This window comes from Camelus ferus, chromosome 11 (genome assembly GCF_009834535.1).
Source record: "Camelus ferus isolate YT-003-E chromosome 11, BCGSAC_Cfer_1.0, whole genome shotgun sequence".
Classification (NCBI taxonomy): domain Eukaryota; kingdom Metazoa; phylum Chordata; class Mammalia; order Artiodactyla; family Camelidae; genus Camelus; species Camelus ferus.
The window spans coordinates 60,015,733-60,033,768 of NC_045706.1; the positions used below are offsets into that span (position 1 = coordinate 60,015,733).

Genomic DNA, 18,036 nt, shown 5'->3' on the forward strand with positions numbered 1-18,036 from the left:
GATTATAACCTAAGAAGAGCATCTCGGAAAGCTCTGAGAACTGTTCCGCCTGTTACAAGTCAATTTATGTAAGTTTTTTGAGACAGAAGGCTGTACATTAAATGAAGTATTATTAACTGTTTACACAATCCAGAGCTGAGCATCATCGTGGCCCCTTACAAGGTCGAGCAGGAATGTTATCTTTGAAGGAGTTGTAGCGTCGTCGCTAGGAGAATGTTGCTTTTGCTTGTTGAGAACATATTTCTGCCGACCGGGAAGATTGGTCGATGTGTGATGCAGATACACTACGCACAGCAGCTGGGGAGAGAAGGTCGAAATGTTACGGAAACAAAAGGCCAGCCAAGAAACAAGCACCACTCGGAGGGTTGGAGTACTCAGATGTATTACGCCGGCGGGCTCAGAGGGGCTTTTGCTCCGAAGCTCTGAGCACCTCCAAGACGTGCGCATGAGGTTTTATAGGGTAAATTACAAGCTTGGGGTATTCGGCCAATAGGCATGGAACAGCTTTAGCAGCATCATTATCACAAAAGTGGAGGCAGGGAGGCAGCAAACCAACATTCCAAAGCCAGATAGATCTCTTTGAAAATCCAGCTGGCTAGCAAAAAACATGAACAGCAAACCAACACTAATTAACTTAGATTTACAAGTTAGTCCAGCAGAACTCAGATCAGTATTCCAATACTTAGATTTGTGAGTTATCTTGTTAGCCTAGCCTAGCCTCTCCTTTACATTCCTAGGCTTGTCAGTTATCTTCTTAGACCAGCCCGGCTTTTCCTTCACAAAAAGAGATGGAAAACTTTTTATGTTGACATTTTTCTCATCTAACAGTAAAATGTAAATTTTATTTCACATGGGTTACAGGTAAGAACTGTCCCCTCCGGTTTCCTGACCCTGGCTCCAGTGCTCTCTTCTCTACACGCAGAGTGTCCCCAGGCTGTTCCTTTTGGACCTGTGAGCTGGAGTGGGTGGGGCTGGAGCCGGGCCAGCATGCAGGGGGTGGGGAGACAGTTGTGCCGGGGGCAGCGGCCACTGCCCAGAGCTGCCGTGAGAACTGGGGATCGGTCACCACACAACATTGTGAGATGCCACCAAAAGAGGAAGACTGTGGCCGTCTTGGGTGGCAGGGACTGACAAATCCCCTGCTCGTGGCCACAGACTCCCCACTGTCCTTGGGGGCCTTGCAGGCCAGCACTCAGGCATCCTCACTGGTGAGCTTTCTGAGGACCCCAGCTACTCATGGAGGGGCGCCCACGTCATGACACGAGGGTCAGTGTCTGGGGAGCGGGTACCTTCTAGGAAGGTCTGGCCAAAGCCTAGTCGGGAGGATGACCCTAGCTAGGTCACCGCAGTGTGGTGGCCCTGGGCAGAGCCCAGAGAGAGACACTGGACTCTGAGGCCAAGACAGGACACAGAGCCTGGTGCAGGGAGATGTCAGGCACGGCCCGCCCTCTGAGAGCCCGCAGGCACACTGCCCCCGGGAGGCCGCAGGAGAACCCAGCCTGCTCCCGCCAGCCAGCGCTCACGCCCTCTGCTCAGGCCCCGCCCTGACCAGCTCCTGCCGCCAGGACCTCACCTTCTTGTCGAAGCTCATTCCTTGCTTGGCTTCTGGGATGCCCAGCACTGCTTGCCACTCTTATCCATCACTTTTCTGCCACCTAACTGTCCCCCGCATCTCCTGCCTGTGCCCTCTGCTCTTCCCCCTTGGTTGGTGATTCTGAGGCTTGGCTACCCTTTGGGATCACCTGGGTACCTTCCCATCCCAGAGACAAGAGCCTGGAGGTCCCCACCTGCTCTTTCATGGTCCCCTCGGCTCAACAACCCCACCCCAGAATCGTCCATCGGGTCTCACGTCACTCTGGGCCTCCGCCGTCCTGCGTCACCCCACGTCCACTCGGGAACTTCTCACCCACCTGCCTGTGCCCACAGCCTGCCCCTGTGGCTCCTTCCTCCTCGTGAAGGGCTTTCCCTCACTCCTGGGTGGGTGTGGGTGGCTCTCCGCCCTGTCCGTGGGCTTTGGCCCCGTAGAGTGATCCTCTTTCCCCGGATCACCTGGCTGGGGAAGGCCAGGTGATGTCACGGAGTCAAGCAGGAAGAGGGTGTCCGAGGCCACGGTGCTCCCTGGGCCCTGCTGAGTGAGCCCTGGCCGGGGTGTCAGACAGAGCTGGGTCCAGCGTGCCGCACACTGGGGTGACTGTCTGAGTCCTCTGTGCCGGGTCCTCACGGGTGAAATCATTGTGACCCCCCCTTCCCACCACTCAGGCGGGCTCTGTGTGACCCACACAAGACAGTCAGGCTGGCAGAAGCTGGCATGGTGCCTGGCAGGCGCTCAGGACCCAACCAGGCCAAGCCGGATTTCTTGTGAGATGTTAACTCTTCCCAGGTGGGTGGGTGGGGCGCGGCGTGGTGGGTGGGGTGGGTGGGGAGGAAGTTCACAAGATCTCCAACCTCACGTTTCCCTCGTCGTTGCTACGAGTGATGGGTGCTGCTGTTTCCAATACTCAGCTGACAGCAGGCCATGCAGAACCTGCAGCCCTGGTCCAGGGCGAGCACAGATGGTCCACGAAGCAGGTGAGCAGCAGAGAGGAAGGCAGATGCTGTGGGAACATACGGCAGGGGATCCAGCCTTGTCTGGGCCCCGGTGTTGGGCGGCTCCTCTGAGGAAATGTCGTCTCACAGGCCCTGATGACTCATCACAGTCAGCTCAGGAGTGGGGCTAGGGGTGGAAGGAGCAGAAAGGCAAAACAGAGCTAAGTGATGCCCTTGGTGTGGGGTCCCTGTCCAGATGGGGTGTGTGGGCACATGGACACAGCTGGCACCCATTAGAACATGGGAAGGCCACGTAGGAAGCTGTGGCCTGTTCAGGGTGAGAAGGGCTGCAGAGTCACCAGGGAAAGGAGCAGGGGAGGCTGCGAATACCGAGGAGCCTTGCGGGTCATCAAAAAGGGTTTCCAAGTTTAGCCCGAGCACGCTGAGGCCGTATGAACAGGGCACGGAGGGGAATGGCGTGATGGGGCCCAGATTTCTGGAGGCCTGCAGCTGGGCAGAGCCTGTCAGGACAAGGCAAGTGAGTAGGAGGGGAGACAGGGGTTTGCTGACAGGGAGAGATGGAAACTATGATGGGATGTGGGTGTGGGGATGGAGGTGGCTAGCAGGGCGGGGCCTTGGAGGCCAAGATGTCATGGCATTGGCTGGGTCATCCCGTGGATGTGGAGTTCCCTGGGTTAATAGTGGGCTCTGGGCTTTGGGCAGCATCAATGTGGTACTGATGTCTGCAGTGAATGAGGGACAGATGATGATCGTGGGGAAAAGGGCAGATGATGGCAGAGAAGAATGACAGGACACGGGGCCCTGACATTGGGCAGGCTGGGCTCTGGCAGAGGGGCTGGGGCCGGCCCTCTGGCATCGACCTGGCCGCCCCAACCAGGAGTCTGCTGTTCATAACAGGGAGCTGCACATTTGGTGGGAGGCCTGTGGGTCAGACAAGTGGGCGCTGAAGGCTTTGGGCAGTGCAGGTCCCCCCACCACGCCAAGTATTCTCCCATCTCTCCAGGTTTTAAAGAAATATCTCCAGTCTCCAGAAAGCAAGATAAAAGCTCTCATCATTGACAACCTGATAAAAGGGGACACAGGGCGGGCCTGAAATCAACTAAGTGGTGAGACAAGTCCCCATCGTGTTCATTCCATGAATTTACTAACCCTGATGTTTTAAAACTGATTTTTAAACTGGATTAGTAAAGAAATGCAAGCTATGAGCGCCATCTCCTGGAATAATTTACTGTATCACGCCAACCTCTGGTCATCCTGTCCTCAACAAGCCCTTGGACACCTAACACCTGAGGCTATACCACAGGAAGGCCCCTAGGGGGCACTGTCGAAGATACCCATTTAGCCCACTGAGCCTTCTGTCCCCTGGGCTCCCTGGGTTAGGCTGCTGCTACTTGAGGCTCAGCCCATCTCTGAGACAGCCCCAAACCCTGCCCCATCCAGGGTGGGACTCCTGCCCCTGGCCTCCTTCCCCATTATGGCCTCCTGACGGCATGATGAGAATCTCCCAGAGCTGGCCATCTGCTCCTTGAGCTAGAGTTTGCTTCCCTGGAATGCTTACCACCCATGGGTAGCAGGGAAATAAAGAATGAAAGTCCAGGATTTCCAGTTACAAGGAATTGCACCTTTGGGTTGAGAACCCCAGGTCATCTTGGGGCTCATGGGCTACAATGCTGGGCATCTCGATGCCACTGGAGCCCCCAGAATCTCAAGGATCATGAGCGGGGCTGCCACCCACACTTCCTTAGCTCTTCATCTGTCAAGGGAGATGATGAGTCTCCAAGGTCCTTCCTGATCTTGTAGCAAAAGTGGGTCCTGACCCAGCATTGCCTCAGACTTCCAGGAACTCATCCTGCAGGAGATGCCTCCAAGGAGCCCCCACTGTGTGTGTGAGGGCAGGCAGGTGTGTGAGCATTCACATAGCTGCGGGCTCCACTGAGGGAGGGTGACCTGCCTGGGGTCGTCAACTCTCTGTAACAATCAGTTGAGCACGACCTGTGGCCTCTTTATCTACAAAGCCTGTAGGAGTCTTTTCCCAGGACCCCACTGACCCCCAGAGCCCACCACTTGAAGAGGGGCTCCTGAGGGTGTCAGCTGATAAACGGCTGTTGTGGGCCGAGCTGTGTCCTCCCCAGATTCACCTGGTGAAGCCCTAACCCCCAGGACCTCAGAGTGTGACTGGAGATGTGGTCTTCACAGAGGCAACTAACTTCAGGGAGGTCATACGGGTTGGCCCCCATCCAGTATAACTGGTATCTTTTTTTTTAACTGAAGTATAGTCAGTTACAATGTGTCAATTTCTGGTGTACAGCATACTATTTCAGTCATGCATATACATACATATTACTCATTATCATATTCTTTTTCATTAAAGGTTATTACAGCATATTGATTATAATTCCCTGTGCTATACAGACGAAATTTGTTTTTTTAATCTATTCTTTTGGGTGTCCTTTTAAGAAGAGAAGATTAGGACACAGATGGATAGAGAGGGGGCACTGTGCAAAGACATAAGGAGAGTATGACCATCTACAAGCCAAAGAGGGCTCAGAAGGAACCCAGCAGACCCATTGATCTTGGACTTCTAGCCTCTAGAATTGTAAGAAAACAGATATCTGTTGTTTAAACCACTCAGTCTGTGGTTTAGCAGCCCAAGCAAATGGATACAATGGCTTCCCAGCCAAGTGTCAGGCATCCCTCGTTAACATTCTCTGCATTTACACAACCACCGCCTCTTACTCTTGTGACACAAAATCAAACAAAACCAACACGTTGACAAGGCCTCCCGTTCCTGAGGGATGTCAGGGAGCGAGGTATGGAGTGGGTGTGTGTTCTCTTTAAGCACCTGCAGTTGCTCTGGTCTCTGAATGGGGCCCAGATCAAACCACTGGGTCCCAGCCCACAGGGGTTTAGCACTCTCCTTAGTTCTTCCTTTTCTCATTGGCTCATTTCTCTGAAATGCCTGTGCCTGGCATTTTGTGCCAGGGAAAGCCTTCTAATAAACAGCTTGGGAGACCGATGTGCTGGCGGAGACAGAAAAGGCCCACGAGGGGGTGGGAGAGGCTGTCACCCCCTCTGTCCCTGCTGTTGGCAGGACGCAGATCCGAGGCCCAAGCAGTGACAGGAGTGGAGGCTCAGCCCATCTCTGAGACAGCCCCAAGCGTCCCAAGAAAGAGCAACTCCAGGTACAAATGCTTTGAAGGTTAAGAGTTGTGTGACCTCGGGGAGCCCTGCAGACAATCCCTGCATACATATACAGGGGCCATTCCAGCAAAACCTTGTTTTCCTTTATTTTCTTTTATTTTGAACATAAGGAAAGTTATGGTCTTCACTGTCCGTCTACTTCAATCCATACATATTCACAACCCAACCCTGACATACCTTTACCTATAGGGGTCTTACAGAAATCCAACTGAAAGGCACAAATGTAACAGTCAAGGAGCTGGAGGGGAGGGTGGAGAGTGTTTTAACTGACTATCAACATGGATTAGGGACAACTAGTTCTGGTCCCCCTGGGGGCCCCTCCGGAAATGCTCCCGGGGGCTGTGTGCGCGGTGCTTGGAGTAGTCAGAGACACCGTGTGCGCACGCTGGGTGGTGGGGAGGACACTGAACGCTAAAACATCTCTGTCGGGAGCACGGTTTCTTCTACGGTGGCAGATGGCAAGTAACAGAGGTTGAACTTCTCCAGGGAAATGGAGAGTCTCCTCTAAAACTCCCCTAGGCTTGGAGACGGTTTGGGGGAATCTGGAAAGAGAAGGCGCACTTCCAGCTGGTGAACAGTAGAGGGCGTCATTTCTTTCTGGGACACATTTGGAGTGCAGGTAGCCAAAAAATGGAAACCAGGAAAATTGAGTGAAGGAGGTGAGAAATTCAAGTACTCCTCTCTGCATAAGATTAGGGAAGGAGACACAGGATTTTATTAATATTTCAAGGATGTTTGGGGCTTTGTTCAAAGGGCAGAATTTGGCTATAACTGCATGCATCACAGCCCTTGGTGACGAACAGGCAGCCGTTGGGAGTGGGACACATCATGTCTACTTCCTCAGGACAATAGGGTACGAGGGGGCGGGGGGGTGGATCAGCGGCAGCATCCTGGAGGGAAGCCTGGGGCACATGGACAGGGGGTGTTGGCACCGTGAGCAGAAGTTCTTGATGGGGAAGCACTCCCGGCTGGGCTGAACGCAGATCTTGGGGCCACAGGGCACCTGCCCACAGTGGGGCTTCATTAGGGCAACATTGATGCATCTCCCCTGCAGGGGGGAGAGAGAGAGAGAGAAGGTCACGAGAACCCGCTGGAATTGGGAGCAGAAGGCTGTGGTTTCCCTGGTCTCTGGGGCCTGCTGAGCACCTTCTCTGCTCAAGCCCACCGTTTTCCTGCTGCCCAGAGTCTCACTGATCCCCCTGCTGGGTCTGTCTGGGCCTGTTGGTCCCCAGAAAGCCCCACCAGTCCCCACAGGGGCTCCATGTGGCGTGCAGGCTTCCCGCTTCCGTGAACCTGTCACTTAGGCATGAAGTGTCACCTTGAGTGCCCGTGGGTGACAAAGGCCACTGAACGCTGCCTTCTCCTCCTGGGACTGTCATTTTCATCACCCTAGGTTTTAAAATCCTCGGCAACCCTTTAGAATAATGGTGGTTTTCCCCAGTAATGTAGCCACACTGGGAAAACAGAACACCTAAACCCTCTTGAATTTTTCACAAGCTCTTTTTCTTTTTTAATGGAAGCACTGGGGGTTGAGCTCAGGACCTCGTTCAGACAGCAGTGGAGACCCCGGGAGATGACAGAGCCCCTGAGTCTGCTGTGTGGACATAAGGGGGTACAGGATGTAGCAGGGGGCTTGGGAAGTGCTGGTGTCCTTCCCCTCTGGTTTTCTATTAATGAAGAGATCTAAGCCAGTGACCAATCGCTTCTTACACCAGCTCAGCCTCAGCGAAGGGATGTTTCTTGACACAATTGGCAAGTGGTTGATTGAACCTTAACTTCCAGTGCTTTGGAGCTTTGGCTCCAATTCTGGATTTCCTGCTTGCTACATAAGGATGTGTGTGTGTGTGTGTGTGTGTGTGTGTGTGTGTGTGTGTGTGTGTGTGTGTGCGCCTGCATGTGTGTGAGGAGTGGGGGTGCAGGGGTCATCAAGACTGCTTCCTTCACTATCCCAAAGTCATGATCTGAGAGTTTCCTGAAGCACAGCTGTCAAGCTAGGACTTCCTGGAGGGCTGAAGCCCTGTCCCAGCTTTTATCACACACACCTGTGGGCGGGGTCAAAGGACAAAGACTCAGGACCTCCTTGGCCATGAACGCATCATACGGCCTGTCTGCAGCTCTAATCGTTACCCTGGACAACTGTTTCCAGCAAATACATGTGAGCTCAAATTTAGACGTAGTCTGCAAACAACACAGTGTGAAAATAAGACATTAATATTCACAATTGCTTGCATGAGGAAGGAAGCACTTTCCAGACATTTCTCTATCTCCCTGACAGCAGGGCTCAGGAGACATAGACTGGGCTGGGAAGTGAGCCTCTCCTGGGGTCATTTGCAGCCCTGCTAGCCTCTCCATAGCCCTGTCACGTTGAGCTCATCACGTAATGTCAGAGCCTCAGTTTCCTGAGCTTCAAAATGCGGAGCAGTGCCCACTTGGCAGGACAGAGAGGCGGCCACGCTCGCAGGGAGCAGCTGGGCACCGGGCTGTTGGCGCTGGTCTTCCTGCTTCACGGCTGTGTGACTGGGCAGGTGACTCCACTGAGTAAGGGTCAGCTTCCTCCTCCATCCAGTTGTTGGAAGGATGAAAAGCACGAGCTTGTGTAAAGTACTCAGTGTCTGGCCATCCCTGCTCCGTATAAACCACTGCTGTTAATTGTGACAAAGAAGTGAGATCCTCAGGTTAAGGGTCTTGTGTGGTGGCGACATCACCCAGGCTGTACTCTCTGGGGACACTTATATCACTGTCAGCATCACATGCAGTGAGACAGGGGAGGGCTTCCCACTTTTATGTGATTTTCCTGATGGATTTAGGAGAACTGATTTCCATGAGCTGAGTGGGCTGCCCTGGGAAAGGCAGTGAAGGAAGAGGATCAGGACCTCGGGTGGGAGTCTCGGTTTGGCTCAAGACTAAGAAACTAGACTGTCTTATTGCATCATCATCATCATCATCATCACCATCATCGTCTGCATCATTGCGTATCTGTGTGCAGGGAGAGGTGGTCTGGAAGGGACCGTTATTAGAAAACTTCCTCTGGGGGTTAGAAGGCGGGGCGGGGTGGGGCAGAGACATACAGTCACTTTGCAGAAAGTTACAGCAAACAAGACCAACTACTTCTGCTGCAAAACTGCTGAGGTTTTTGGTAAACTGAGCCTCTGGGAATGTCCTGCATTGTACTGTGCTGAAGTACAAAACATCTGCATTCACTGAAACAAGCAGCGGACTGGGCTTTTACAAGGCAGTGGCTCCTACAAGTTCACCACCAGACTCCACTGCTAACTCCCAAGCACTTGCACATCGGCAGGCCTGACTGCAGTTCCCACCCAGAATGAGCACTTTGGAATCCGCCTCCCCTGTAGATCGGGGCCCGGATGGAGGAGAGAGAGGCTGAGCACTGCGCTGCCAGGAACCGCCTGCCCTGTGGCTTCTGTTCTCCAGCCCAGCCTGGTGAAAAGGGCCTGGGGGAGGTTCTGTCTGAGGAGAGCTCCTCGAGGGGGCTGCAGGGCACATGAGGTGGCCTGCAGTGAGAGGACAAATGGCTTACGTCTGTCCTGGCAGGACACCTGACCAACACCTCCAATCCCCCTGCCTGGGCCAGGCTGGGCCAGGCCGAGTGTCCCAAGCTCAGTCTTGCAGAGTTTCCCACTGAGTGTGCTCTCTCCTCTGATTCCAGACCATCTCTCACTCAGAGAGCCTGTGGCTCAGGTAAGAAGAACATGAGGCCATTTCCGAGTAATGTGTCCCCAAGCAGCCTGGCAGATCGAGTTCTCAGTCCCAGCCTTCCTTTTGTGGAAGTAGCGTTCTCCACCTGCTTGTCCTGGAGCCTCTCCCCAGAACCACACTCTGCACACTCAGGGCTGGGGCTGGGGCTGATTGGTTTGCAGAGATTCAGGTTCCAGCTGACACCCCATCTCTTAGTCCATGACTCACTTTAAGGCCTGGGACCAATGCACTGAAGGCTTCATGAGAAGGAGCCAGGACTCCCACACCTGCTGGAATTCAGGGTACCCACAGAAATCTTACAACACTCGGGTCTCCAGGACGACAGTTGGGAGGGATGAGGTTGGGGGGACGGGGCAGAGAAGTGGGGTGGGGGGGCACGTCCACAAGGAAGAGTTACAGGCTCCCAGCCCCTCTCAGGAGGAGCAGGTTGATCTCAGGCAGCTCTGGCTGCTGCCACTTTCTCTCCCAGTGGCCTTGGCAACTTCCCTGACCTCTCAGGCGTTAGTTTTGCCTTCAGCAAGCACACAGGTCACTGCGAGCTCACACTGCTGGGGGGACTGGAGAGCTGGCATTCAGGGTCCCGGCAGAGCCCTGGGCAGCTGTAAGGGCCCCTAACCCATCACTCTGCCACCCTCACAACCTGAGCTTCCAAGAGCAGCCCTTGGAATGTGCCTGTTTCAGAGAGGGGCTCAGCGCCCCTGCCCTCACCTCGCAGGGCAGGAGGCTATTTCTGGAATCCTCCCCTTGTCCACCCAGGGTCTCTTGCCTCCCTCTGCTTCAACCCTCTGTCTGGCTCTGTCCCTCCTGCTCCTGAGTGGGCATCTCTGGGTGGGTGTCTCCACTGTTCAGGGCATAAGGCTGGCGCGAGGACTCTGCTGACCACAATGGGGCTGTGGTTCTGGACAGAGGCTCCAGGAGAATGCAGCTTCCATGCAAGTAAGGCTGGGACTGAGAGCTCGATTCAGACCCAGGGTTGGGTCCCAGCTGCCCTGACATCTCTGTCACCAGATTATGTCTTGCTGGGTGTGTGCACATCTCTAGTGTGTCATCAGCAGTGTCCAGGGGCTTTCAGCCCTGTCCAGAGCTTCTAAATACCCCCTGCCCAGTCACCAAGCTAGTCTTTGCATGATTCAGAGAATGCAGTTAATTCAGCCCTCATTACAGACCCTGGGACCACAGTGTCCTCTGAGCCCCTGGCCCCATCTGTGCTGAGCATGGGGACACCCCCATGGAATATGATGTCCAGGCAGATGACTCCCAGGTGAAGCAGGAGCACTGCCCTCCTGGGATTTGGAGGCCTGAGTAGGGCAGCCGTCTCGAGGTCTGGAAATAACCATCATGAGACCATGTGCTGATCCAAAAGGGGGCAAAGTAGTAAAAATGGTGGGGCCAGGTTCGGGGCTTAAATCCAGTTCTGCCTCTCCCATCCTAAGTGACCTGGGAAAAGCCACTCAGCCTCTCTGTGGTTCAGTCCCCCTTCGGTAAAGCTGGGATAAATAGGACCTACACTCACAGTTACTGGGAGAATCAGAGCAGTGAAAACATGTGAAGCTCTTAGCCGAGCACCCAGCCCACAGAAAGGACTCAGTAAAGTTATCTGCCATTGTATTAAATTCCAAGGCTGACAACTGGAATGATCTGGCTCCTCCCCGTTGTCACAGGCACTGACCCAGGAGGGCATGTTTACTACCTGGTAAAAGCAGCCAGTGTTTCCAGATAACACTGGGGACGGGGTATCACCATGTCCCCCACCATGTCTCACCATGTCACTCCTGGCACCTGAGTGACCAGCCCAGGAGGGCCTCATGGATGGGGCGCAGCCAGCAGTCCCACAGGGCCGGGTGGGCAGTGGGGAGGGACTAGGAGGCCAGCAGGACTCTCTGCCTGCCCTCCTCTCCAGCCCTGTTTACTGAAGATCAGAAGTGCTGGGTGTTGCTCTGGGTAAGAAAGTTCCTGACACACCTGGGATGAGGATGCAGGGGAAATGTGTTGAGAATCACCCGGGGGAGCTCGTGAGCATCAGGTCTCCGCGTCTTGGGCGTCCCCCTTGGCAGATGCCCAGACAGGGCTCTCTGACTCAGAGCCCCAGGGGCAACAGTCAAGGGCAAAGACAAGACCCCAGCCCACGGGGAGCGTCCCTGGGCCCTGCTTACCACGGCCCTGGGCGGGCGCCACATCACTGGTGCCTGGCTGCAACGCTGAACAAAGTCACACAAATGATCCAGTTTTCCCTGAAAAGAGGTGTGGTTGTGAGGAATCTACAGGCATAGACGCTGCCACTAGAGGGGTCGTGTCCCCTCAGACTCGAGATGGCCTCCCAGGGCTCTGTCCCCACCACCACCACCAAGACAGCACCGTAGCCTCCACCTGGAGCCACCCCCCTGAACATCCAGAGCCCTGGCCCCAGCCTGAGGGGGAAATGCATTTGCTAGGAACCCTGGTGGTGGTGCGAGCATGAGCCCGCATACATTTTGGCGTCTCTTGGGCCACTAGGTCAGGAGGCCTTTGGCTCTTCTCCGGTACTCAGTGACTGCAGTCCACAGCCGGTAGCTCATTTCTACTCGGGCCATGCCTTACGGGCCCAGGCCTGTGCACGAAGCGGCTCCCCTCCCCTCCTGCTCCCCAGGGTCCTTCTCACCTCCATCCGTTCCATCCGGCCTCCTTGGCACCCACAGGGGACAATCACCGTGGGGCATGTCTGCATGGGACATGTCTCCTCAGGCTCCTAGGAAGAGAAAACCCTGTCTGCTTCCTCATCTGGCAGCTCCTGGCTGCAGACACATGACATCTGTTGCCCCAACACCTGTCAAGTTCTAGTCACTCAGGGAATGTTTGCTGGAGAATCAAGGACACATGAGCAGTGGCGGGCACAGTAAGAGAGAGTCCTCCGTGTGAGAAACACGCTTCTGCTTCACAGAGATGGGCCTTCTACAAAGGCCAGCAAACTCTGTCCTGTCCCCTTGGTGCCCAGAGCCGCCCTCGTTGGAGAAGCTGGGCCTGGGGCTGTGTCACGTGATGGAGGCTGTGGGACGCTGGGCCATGAGCAGGGACAGGGGGGTACTCGCCCAACACTGGCAGATCCAGTGTCCCCAGGCCACATTGCAACCAGCGCAGATGCCACCCTGGGCAGTGACCCTGTTTCCCACCAGATCGCAGGCCCAGGTCCCCTTTCTTGGGACACCGTGCCCCTGCTCCAACTGCCTCTTATGGGCCCTGGTTTGGGCACCCGCCCTGGTCAGCCACAGCCTACTCCCTGCCCCTTGGTCTCTGGGCTCGCCTGGGCTGCACCCCCTTCACAGCTCAATGCCCTTCCTCCCTCCCCTCTCTTCAGCCCCATGTCCTTAAAGGTCACCCCCAGCCAAGACCCTCATGCTGACAACAGATGGAGATGGAGACCAAGGGAATGGAGCCCAACGGACTCAGAGCCTGGAGAAAGGGGACCAGGTCCCTGAAACCTGAGGGTCCTTTTTCAAAAGCTCACCTGAGTCCTGGGGAGGGACCAGCCTACACACATCCCTTGGGAATTGACAAAAAGCCCATTTATTTCAGGAGGGATCATAGCTGTTCCTGAAACAGGCCACACCACGTTGCTGATTCAGTGACAAAGGCTGAATGAGGCCGTGCTGGGAACATGGGGAGTGTGTTGTCTGGGTGATATTGGTGAGTCCCATGTCCTCCCTGGGGTCCCTCTGTGCCTCTCTGTCACCATCCTCTTGCTGCCAGCTCTCCCTGCCCAGGCAGGTGGGAGCTGGGGAGGTGGGGGGGACATATCCCCATCGGTGCCCGGAGGCCTCCCTGTGCGGGTCAGTGTGTGCATCAGGCAGGCTGACAACATCAGGACCAAACACAGCGCTTACCTTTGCTCTTTCCTGGGTTGGTGGTGGCTCCTTGACAGTCTAGAATGGAAGTGATCAAAATTCAAGCAGTCAAAGTCCAGTGCCCATAAAGTTTATCTCCAACGAAGTGACATCTTTGGGGACAGGCCTCTGGCATGAACTGGCTCCTTCTCCTCCCACCCCAGCCTGGGGGTCACAGCTCCCTCCATGATGGCTCTTGTTACCTCCATCCACCTTTTCCCTGCCTACTTGGTATCAGAGAGGGACAATCACTGTGGGGCACAGTGACATAATCATAGGTTGGAAGGGGCCTGTGGGGCTCTGGTTCGGCTTTGCAGACAGGAGGGGACCCTGCTCAGCGGCAGCAGGGGGACAGAACATGGGCTTTGGGGTGTGAGTCTGGGTGTCCCTTGCCTGAGGGTTTGTAACCATCAGGCTCCACCTCCCTGAGCCTCAGGCTCCTCAGTTATCACAGGTGAGTCGGCCCCTCCCTGCAGGGCCGAGGGGGAGGCAGACAGACTAAGGTTGCTGGTCCCTGGTAGAGGCCCCCCTGGGAGTCTCAGCAGCAGCCCTGACGTCATACGAAGACAAGAGAGCACCCCCACCCCTTCCTCCTCCTCCCTCCCCTCCCGTCGTCCCCGCAGCCCCGGCCTCCCAGCCCTCAGGGGTGCCAGTCCGCCCCCCTCCCCCGGCCCCTCTCTCCCCACGTCCCCTCTTTGCAGAAACCGGACCTGCTGCTTCTCTGCTGGTTGGCGTGTCCTTTCTCAGCTCTGCTTTGTCCTCTTCCTCACCCAGTTCTCTGGCCCCCTCCCTGGGCCAGTCTCTGTCCTTGGCTACTGTCCTGCTCTATCAGGACACCTGCCACACCCCCTGAAGGGGACATTTACCCTCTATGCCCCCCAGGATTCCACACCAGACCAGCCACCAGGGCATGAGCTCCTGTGGGCAGGAGTGGGGCTGCTTCATTTCTGTCCCTCTGGGCCCAGGACGGAGCCCTGCACATCCTGGTGACACAGTCATGACTGAGGAAGGAGTGATGGAAGGCACTAGAGATGTGGAGGGACTGTGCTGTCTTCAAAGGCACAGGTGTCCCCAAGGTTAGCATCCACCCGGCCAGGGTCCTCCTCCCTTTGGGCCATCGGTGCCCATGCAGACCCCTCTTCTTCCCCCAAGAGCAGAGGCCCCTCCAGCTTTGGTCCACCTGAGTCCCCCAGAAGCCTGACTGCTGTGAAGCAGCCCTGGTCTCAGGGACCTGGGGTCCCTTCTCCTCAGGCCTGGGACAGCCCACAGGCCACCTCCCTGTGAAAGCAGGAGGCAGGTGGCCCCCTGGAAGCCCAGGCTGTGTCTGTCCTGGATGAAAGGCAGAGTCTGTGCCTTGTTTGCTGGTTGAGGACCTGGAGCTGATGGGAACCTGCCAACAGGCAGTGTCCTGGGGCAGACATGTGTCTGGTCCCTTGGGGGGTTGATGAGGGCTGGACACAGGCTGTGCGGGCAGGGGTCACTCACCTTCTTGCAGCACAGGTGACAGATGAACCAGAGCAGCAGCATGAGCAGGAGCAGGGCCGGGATGAGCCAAGACAAGAAGAGAGGGTTGGTATAGAGGACGAACTGGGTGGGTGGGGTAGACGCTGATGGGGTAAGAGCTGTATGGGGAGAGGTCACCGGGAGAGGTGGCATCGGGGGAGGCTGCTGGGGGACTGTTGGGAGGCTTGCTCCTGACCCTTGTGCCTAAAGAAAGAGCACACAGCAGAGTCTCGGCTTGGACCTGGGTGACAGCTTCCCCTGCCACTCAGATCCCATCCCAGTTCTCCCCGTCTGCCCAGTTTCCCTTCGACTTGGTTGCCCTACCTGAGGAGAAAGATCCTAAGAGGTTAGGGTACCCAGAGAGCCCCTCTGGGATGAGCTCAGGCACTGTGGCCTCTCCCTCTGTGACAGCCATAGTCACTGCAGTCGTGGTTGTGACAACATTGATCACTGTGGTCACCACGGTGACAGCCCTCAGCACTGTGGTCCTCACTGTGACAACTGTAGGCACTGTGACCATCATCATGACACCTGTGGGCACTGTGGGCATCGCTGGTCCAGGGCTGGTCTCGGGGGCCCACTCTGCAGGAGGTAGGGGGTCGGAGTCCGGGGGCTGCTCTTGGTGATTCCTCCCAGGTGCCCACCTACTGCTTCCCACGGCTGATTCCCCCATCAGCTCACTCTCCCTTCCCCTCATGTTACCTCATGTAGAGGGACCACAGTGGGGCTGGGAGGTCAGGGCTGGGACCCAGAGAGCCCCTCTGGAGCCCTGGGCCACGGACCCCATGCCTGACCCTGCTCAGCGGCTCCCCCATGGCCCTGTCAAGGAGGTCCAAGGCCTCCAGTGACAACCCAGCCCTCAATGCCTGCCTAGTATGACACACAGGGGTTCTGTGAGGGCCACAAAGAGCTAAGATACACGGATGGGTGAGGGAGGGGCAGCTGGGGCCCCCTGAGATGTGGGGGTGCAAGAACACAGCCGGGAGACCCTGATCACATCCCCGGAGCCTCTCTCCCCTACTTCTCTGCAGTCTTGGGCAAAATGACTGCATGTCTCTGAGCCTCTGTCCCCACCCCTGCAGTGAGGAAATGGCGAGCACCTGAGAGCTGCAGAGAGAGATCACAGGCAGTCCCAGCACAGGCCAGGGCCACGTGGGGGCTTAAGGACGGGATCTGTTCTCGTGCTGTTGTTCATAACCACGGCACGTGTGCTGCATCTGAGGACCTGCGCACTGCCCAGCCCTTCCCTAAGTCACGTGCTCTGCTTGAGAGAAGCAGGGCAGGGAAGAGGGCAGAGAGAGCCTGTGCCCAGGAAGCAGGGCAGCCGAAAGGAGAGGCCCAGTCAGGCTGAGGGGACCTGTGCTGGGCCCGGAGCCCCAGGCTGCTCCTGAGGTCTCTCCTAAATGTGCCTGTGGACGGGCAGCTGCAGGGGGTGGGACCCTGGTGGGAAATGTGTAGATTCAGTCTCTGATCTGCCGGGGGATGTGCAGGGACAAGGGAGACAGACACAGGGAGACCGTCACATGGTTGGCACCCTCACCAGCTGGTACTGGACACCAGGGCAGTGGCCACTCGGCACAGGTGTCCCTCCTCCAGGGGAAACCTCACTCCCGCCTAGTGCTCTCTGTGGTCCATGTCGGGCAGCTCCAGGCTAAGGTGCCCGGATGATGCGGAGCTTGGAAAAGTGGGTCCCAGGGCAGCAGCCCTGTGTTCCCAACTCCCTTTCCCTAGGCTGAGCCTCCGCCCTCCCCACGGCCCTGACAGCTTCCCCATCAACAGAGGAGTATCCCTGCAGAGACCAGAGCGAGTCAGGGGAGAGGAACAGCTGAGGAGCATGAGAAAGGAGGAGAGGCACTCGGAAGCTGATGACGTCTGCAATGTGACAGCTTGTGTCACCAGACAAGCTCAGGAGGCAGGAGCTGTGATGGTCAGGATTGGGTTCAGAGCCCTGTCAGCTGCTTCAGCCACACGGTGGAAACAGTCCCTGACTGTGCTCGGCCACAGCTGGTCCAGTCCTCCCGACCCCTGTGCCCTGGACCCCGATTTGGAGGACCTGAGTGTCCCAGAGGTCCTGGACTCTGTGTCCTAGGACACAGTGTCCCAGCCTCTCCCACTCACCCCACTGGAATCCGAGTTGGAGCCCGGAGCTCCCCGGCACAAGGCTCAGGCCAGTGGGGGTGGCCAGGTGGGTCCGGGACGGGCAGAGCCTCAGCACCGTTTCTGGAGTCTGTTTAGAGCTCTAATTTGTCCCTTCCAAGTGCCTTCAATGACCCTGGCTTCACAGAGACAGCAGAGGTTTTCAAGTTCTGGACAGTAAGTTGTACCCCAGGTGCTCTTTCTAGTAACAGTCCCAGGGCACTGCCCAAGCCTGATGCAGGTTCAGCTCCTGGATGTGGGGCTCAGGGCCCTGAGCTGCTCTAGGGGCCTGTCTGCACAGGCTGCTTGCCAGGCCTGCCCAGGGCCCGCTGCTCCCCGCACTGGCCTCCCGGGGCGTCTCGCCCTCCCGCGCGGGGAGCAGGGCGGCCCTGGGTCCGGGAGCCACACCCCTGCGGCCGCACGTGTCCTGCTGCTGATGCGCACATCGGTGTTGATGACGGCGGTCCCGTGGTTCAGGCCGAAGTCAACACGCAGCTCCCTGCAGCAGAAGAAGGGCAGGCAGCGACCCCGAGGCCGGACACACACACTTCCTCCACTTGGCTCACACTGTAGCTCGTGGTCTCCTCACTGTAATGACTTTGAACATCAGGCATTCGGGGCTACCGCAGAGCAGACAGCGAGGGTAAGGAGAGCTCATCCCAAAGCACTATGAGGTCGACCTCTGCAATGAAGGCTGCCCAGGCAGTGAGGAGCCCCACATGGGATCAGATGTCCTCCTGGCCATGAGCCAAGTGACCATGGATGGCAGTACGGTGTCACCATCCCAACTCCTTTGTATTTACAGAGTAAGTGAGTTTAGCTCCAAAAGGCTGCCTGGAGCAAAGGTACCATCCCCAGGGCACATCATCTCCTGCATCCTGCCCTCCTCTGCAGAGCCTGGGCCACAGAGCATCCCCGAGCAGCTCAGAGGACCACTAGCCAGAGCAGGTGCGGAGGGTGCCCTGAGCGCTCCTGGAGACAGACACGTGCTGCCTCAGGAGAGGTGGCATCCCACATTCTTTACACTTCATGGCGGCAAAACCTGCCCACGTGGCCTCCGGGCTGGGCACTTACT

General features: G+C 56.6%; 1 protein-coding gene across 1 annotated transcript; it reads right to left on the bottom strand.

Annotated features, from left to right (window-relative positions):
- Nucleotides 1-6,440: 6,440 nt before the first annotated feature.
- ANTXRL (ANTXR like) lies at nt 6,441-17,544 on the bottom strand. Its single transcript, XM_032491653.1, has 6 exons — nt 17,406-17,544; nt 14,808-15,029; nt 13,323-13,361; nt 12,104-12,190; nt 11,619-11,696; nt 6,441-6,796 (listed from the first exon to the last, which is right to left on the bottom strand). Exons 2-6 carry the CDS (start codon nt 14,976-14,978, stop codon nt 6,581-6,583), a joined length of 591 nt encoding a protein of 196 aa, XP_032347544.1. The 5' UTR covers nt 14,979-15,029; nt 17,406-17,544; the 3' UTR covers nt 6,441-6,580.
- Between the last annotated feature and the right edge of the window lie 492 nt (nt 17,545-18,036).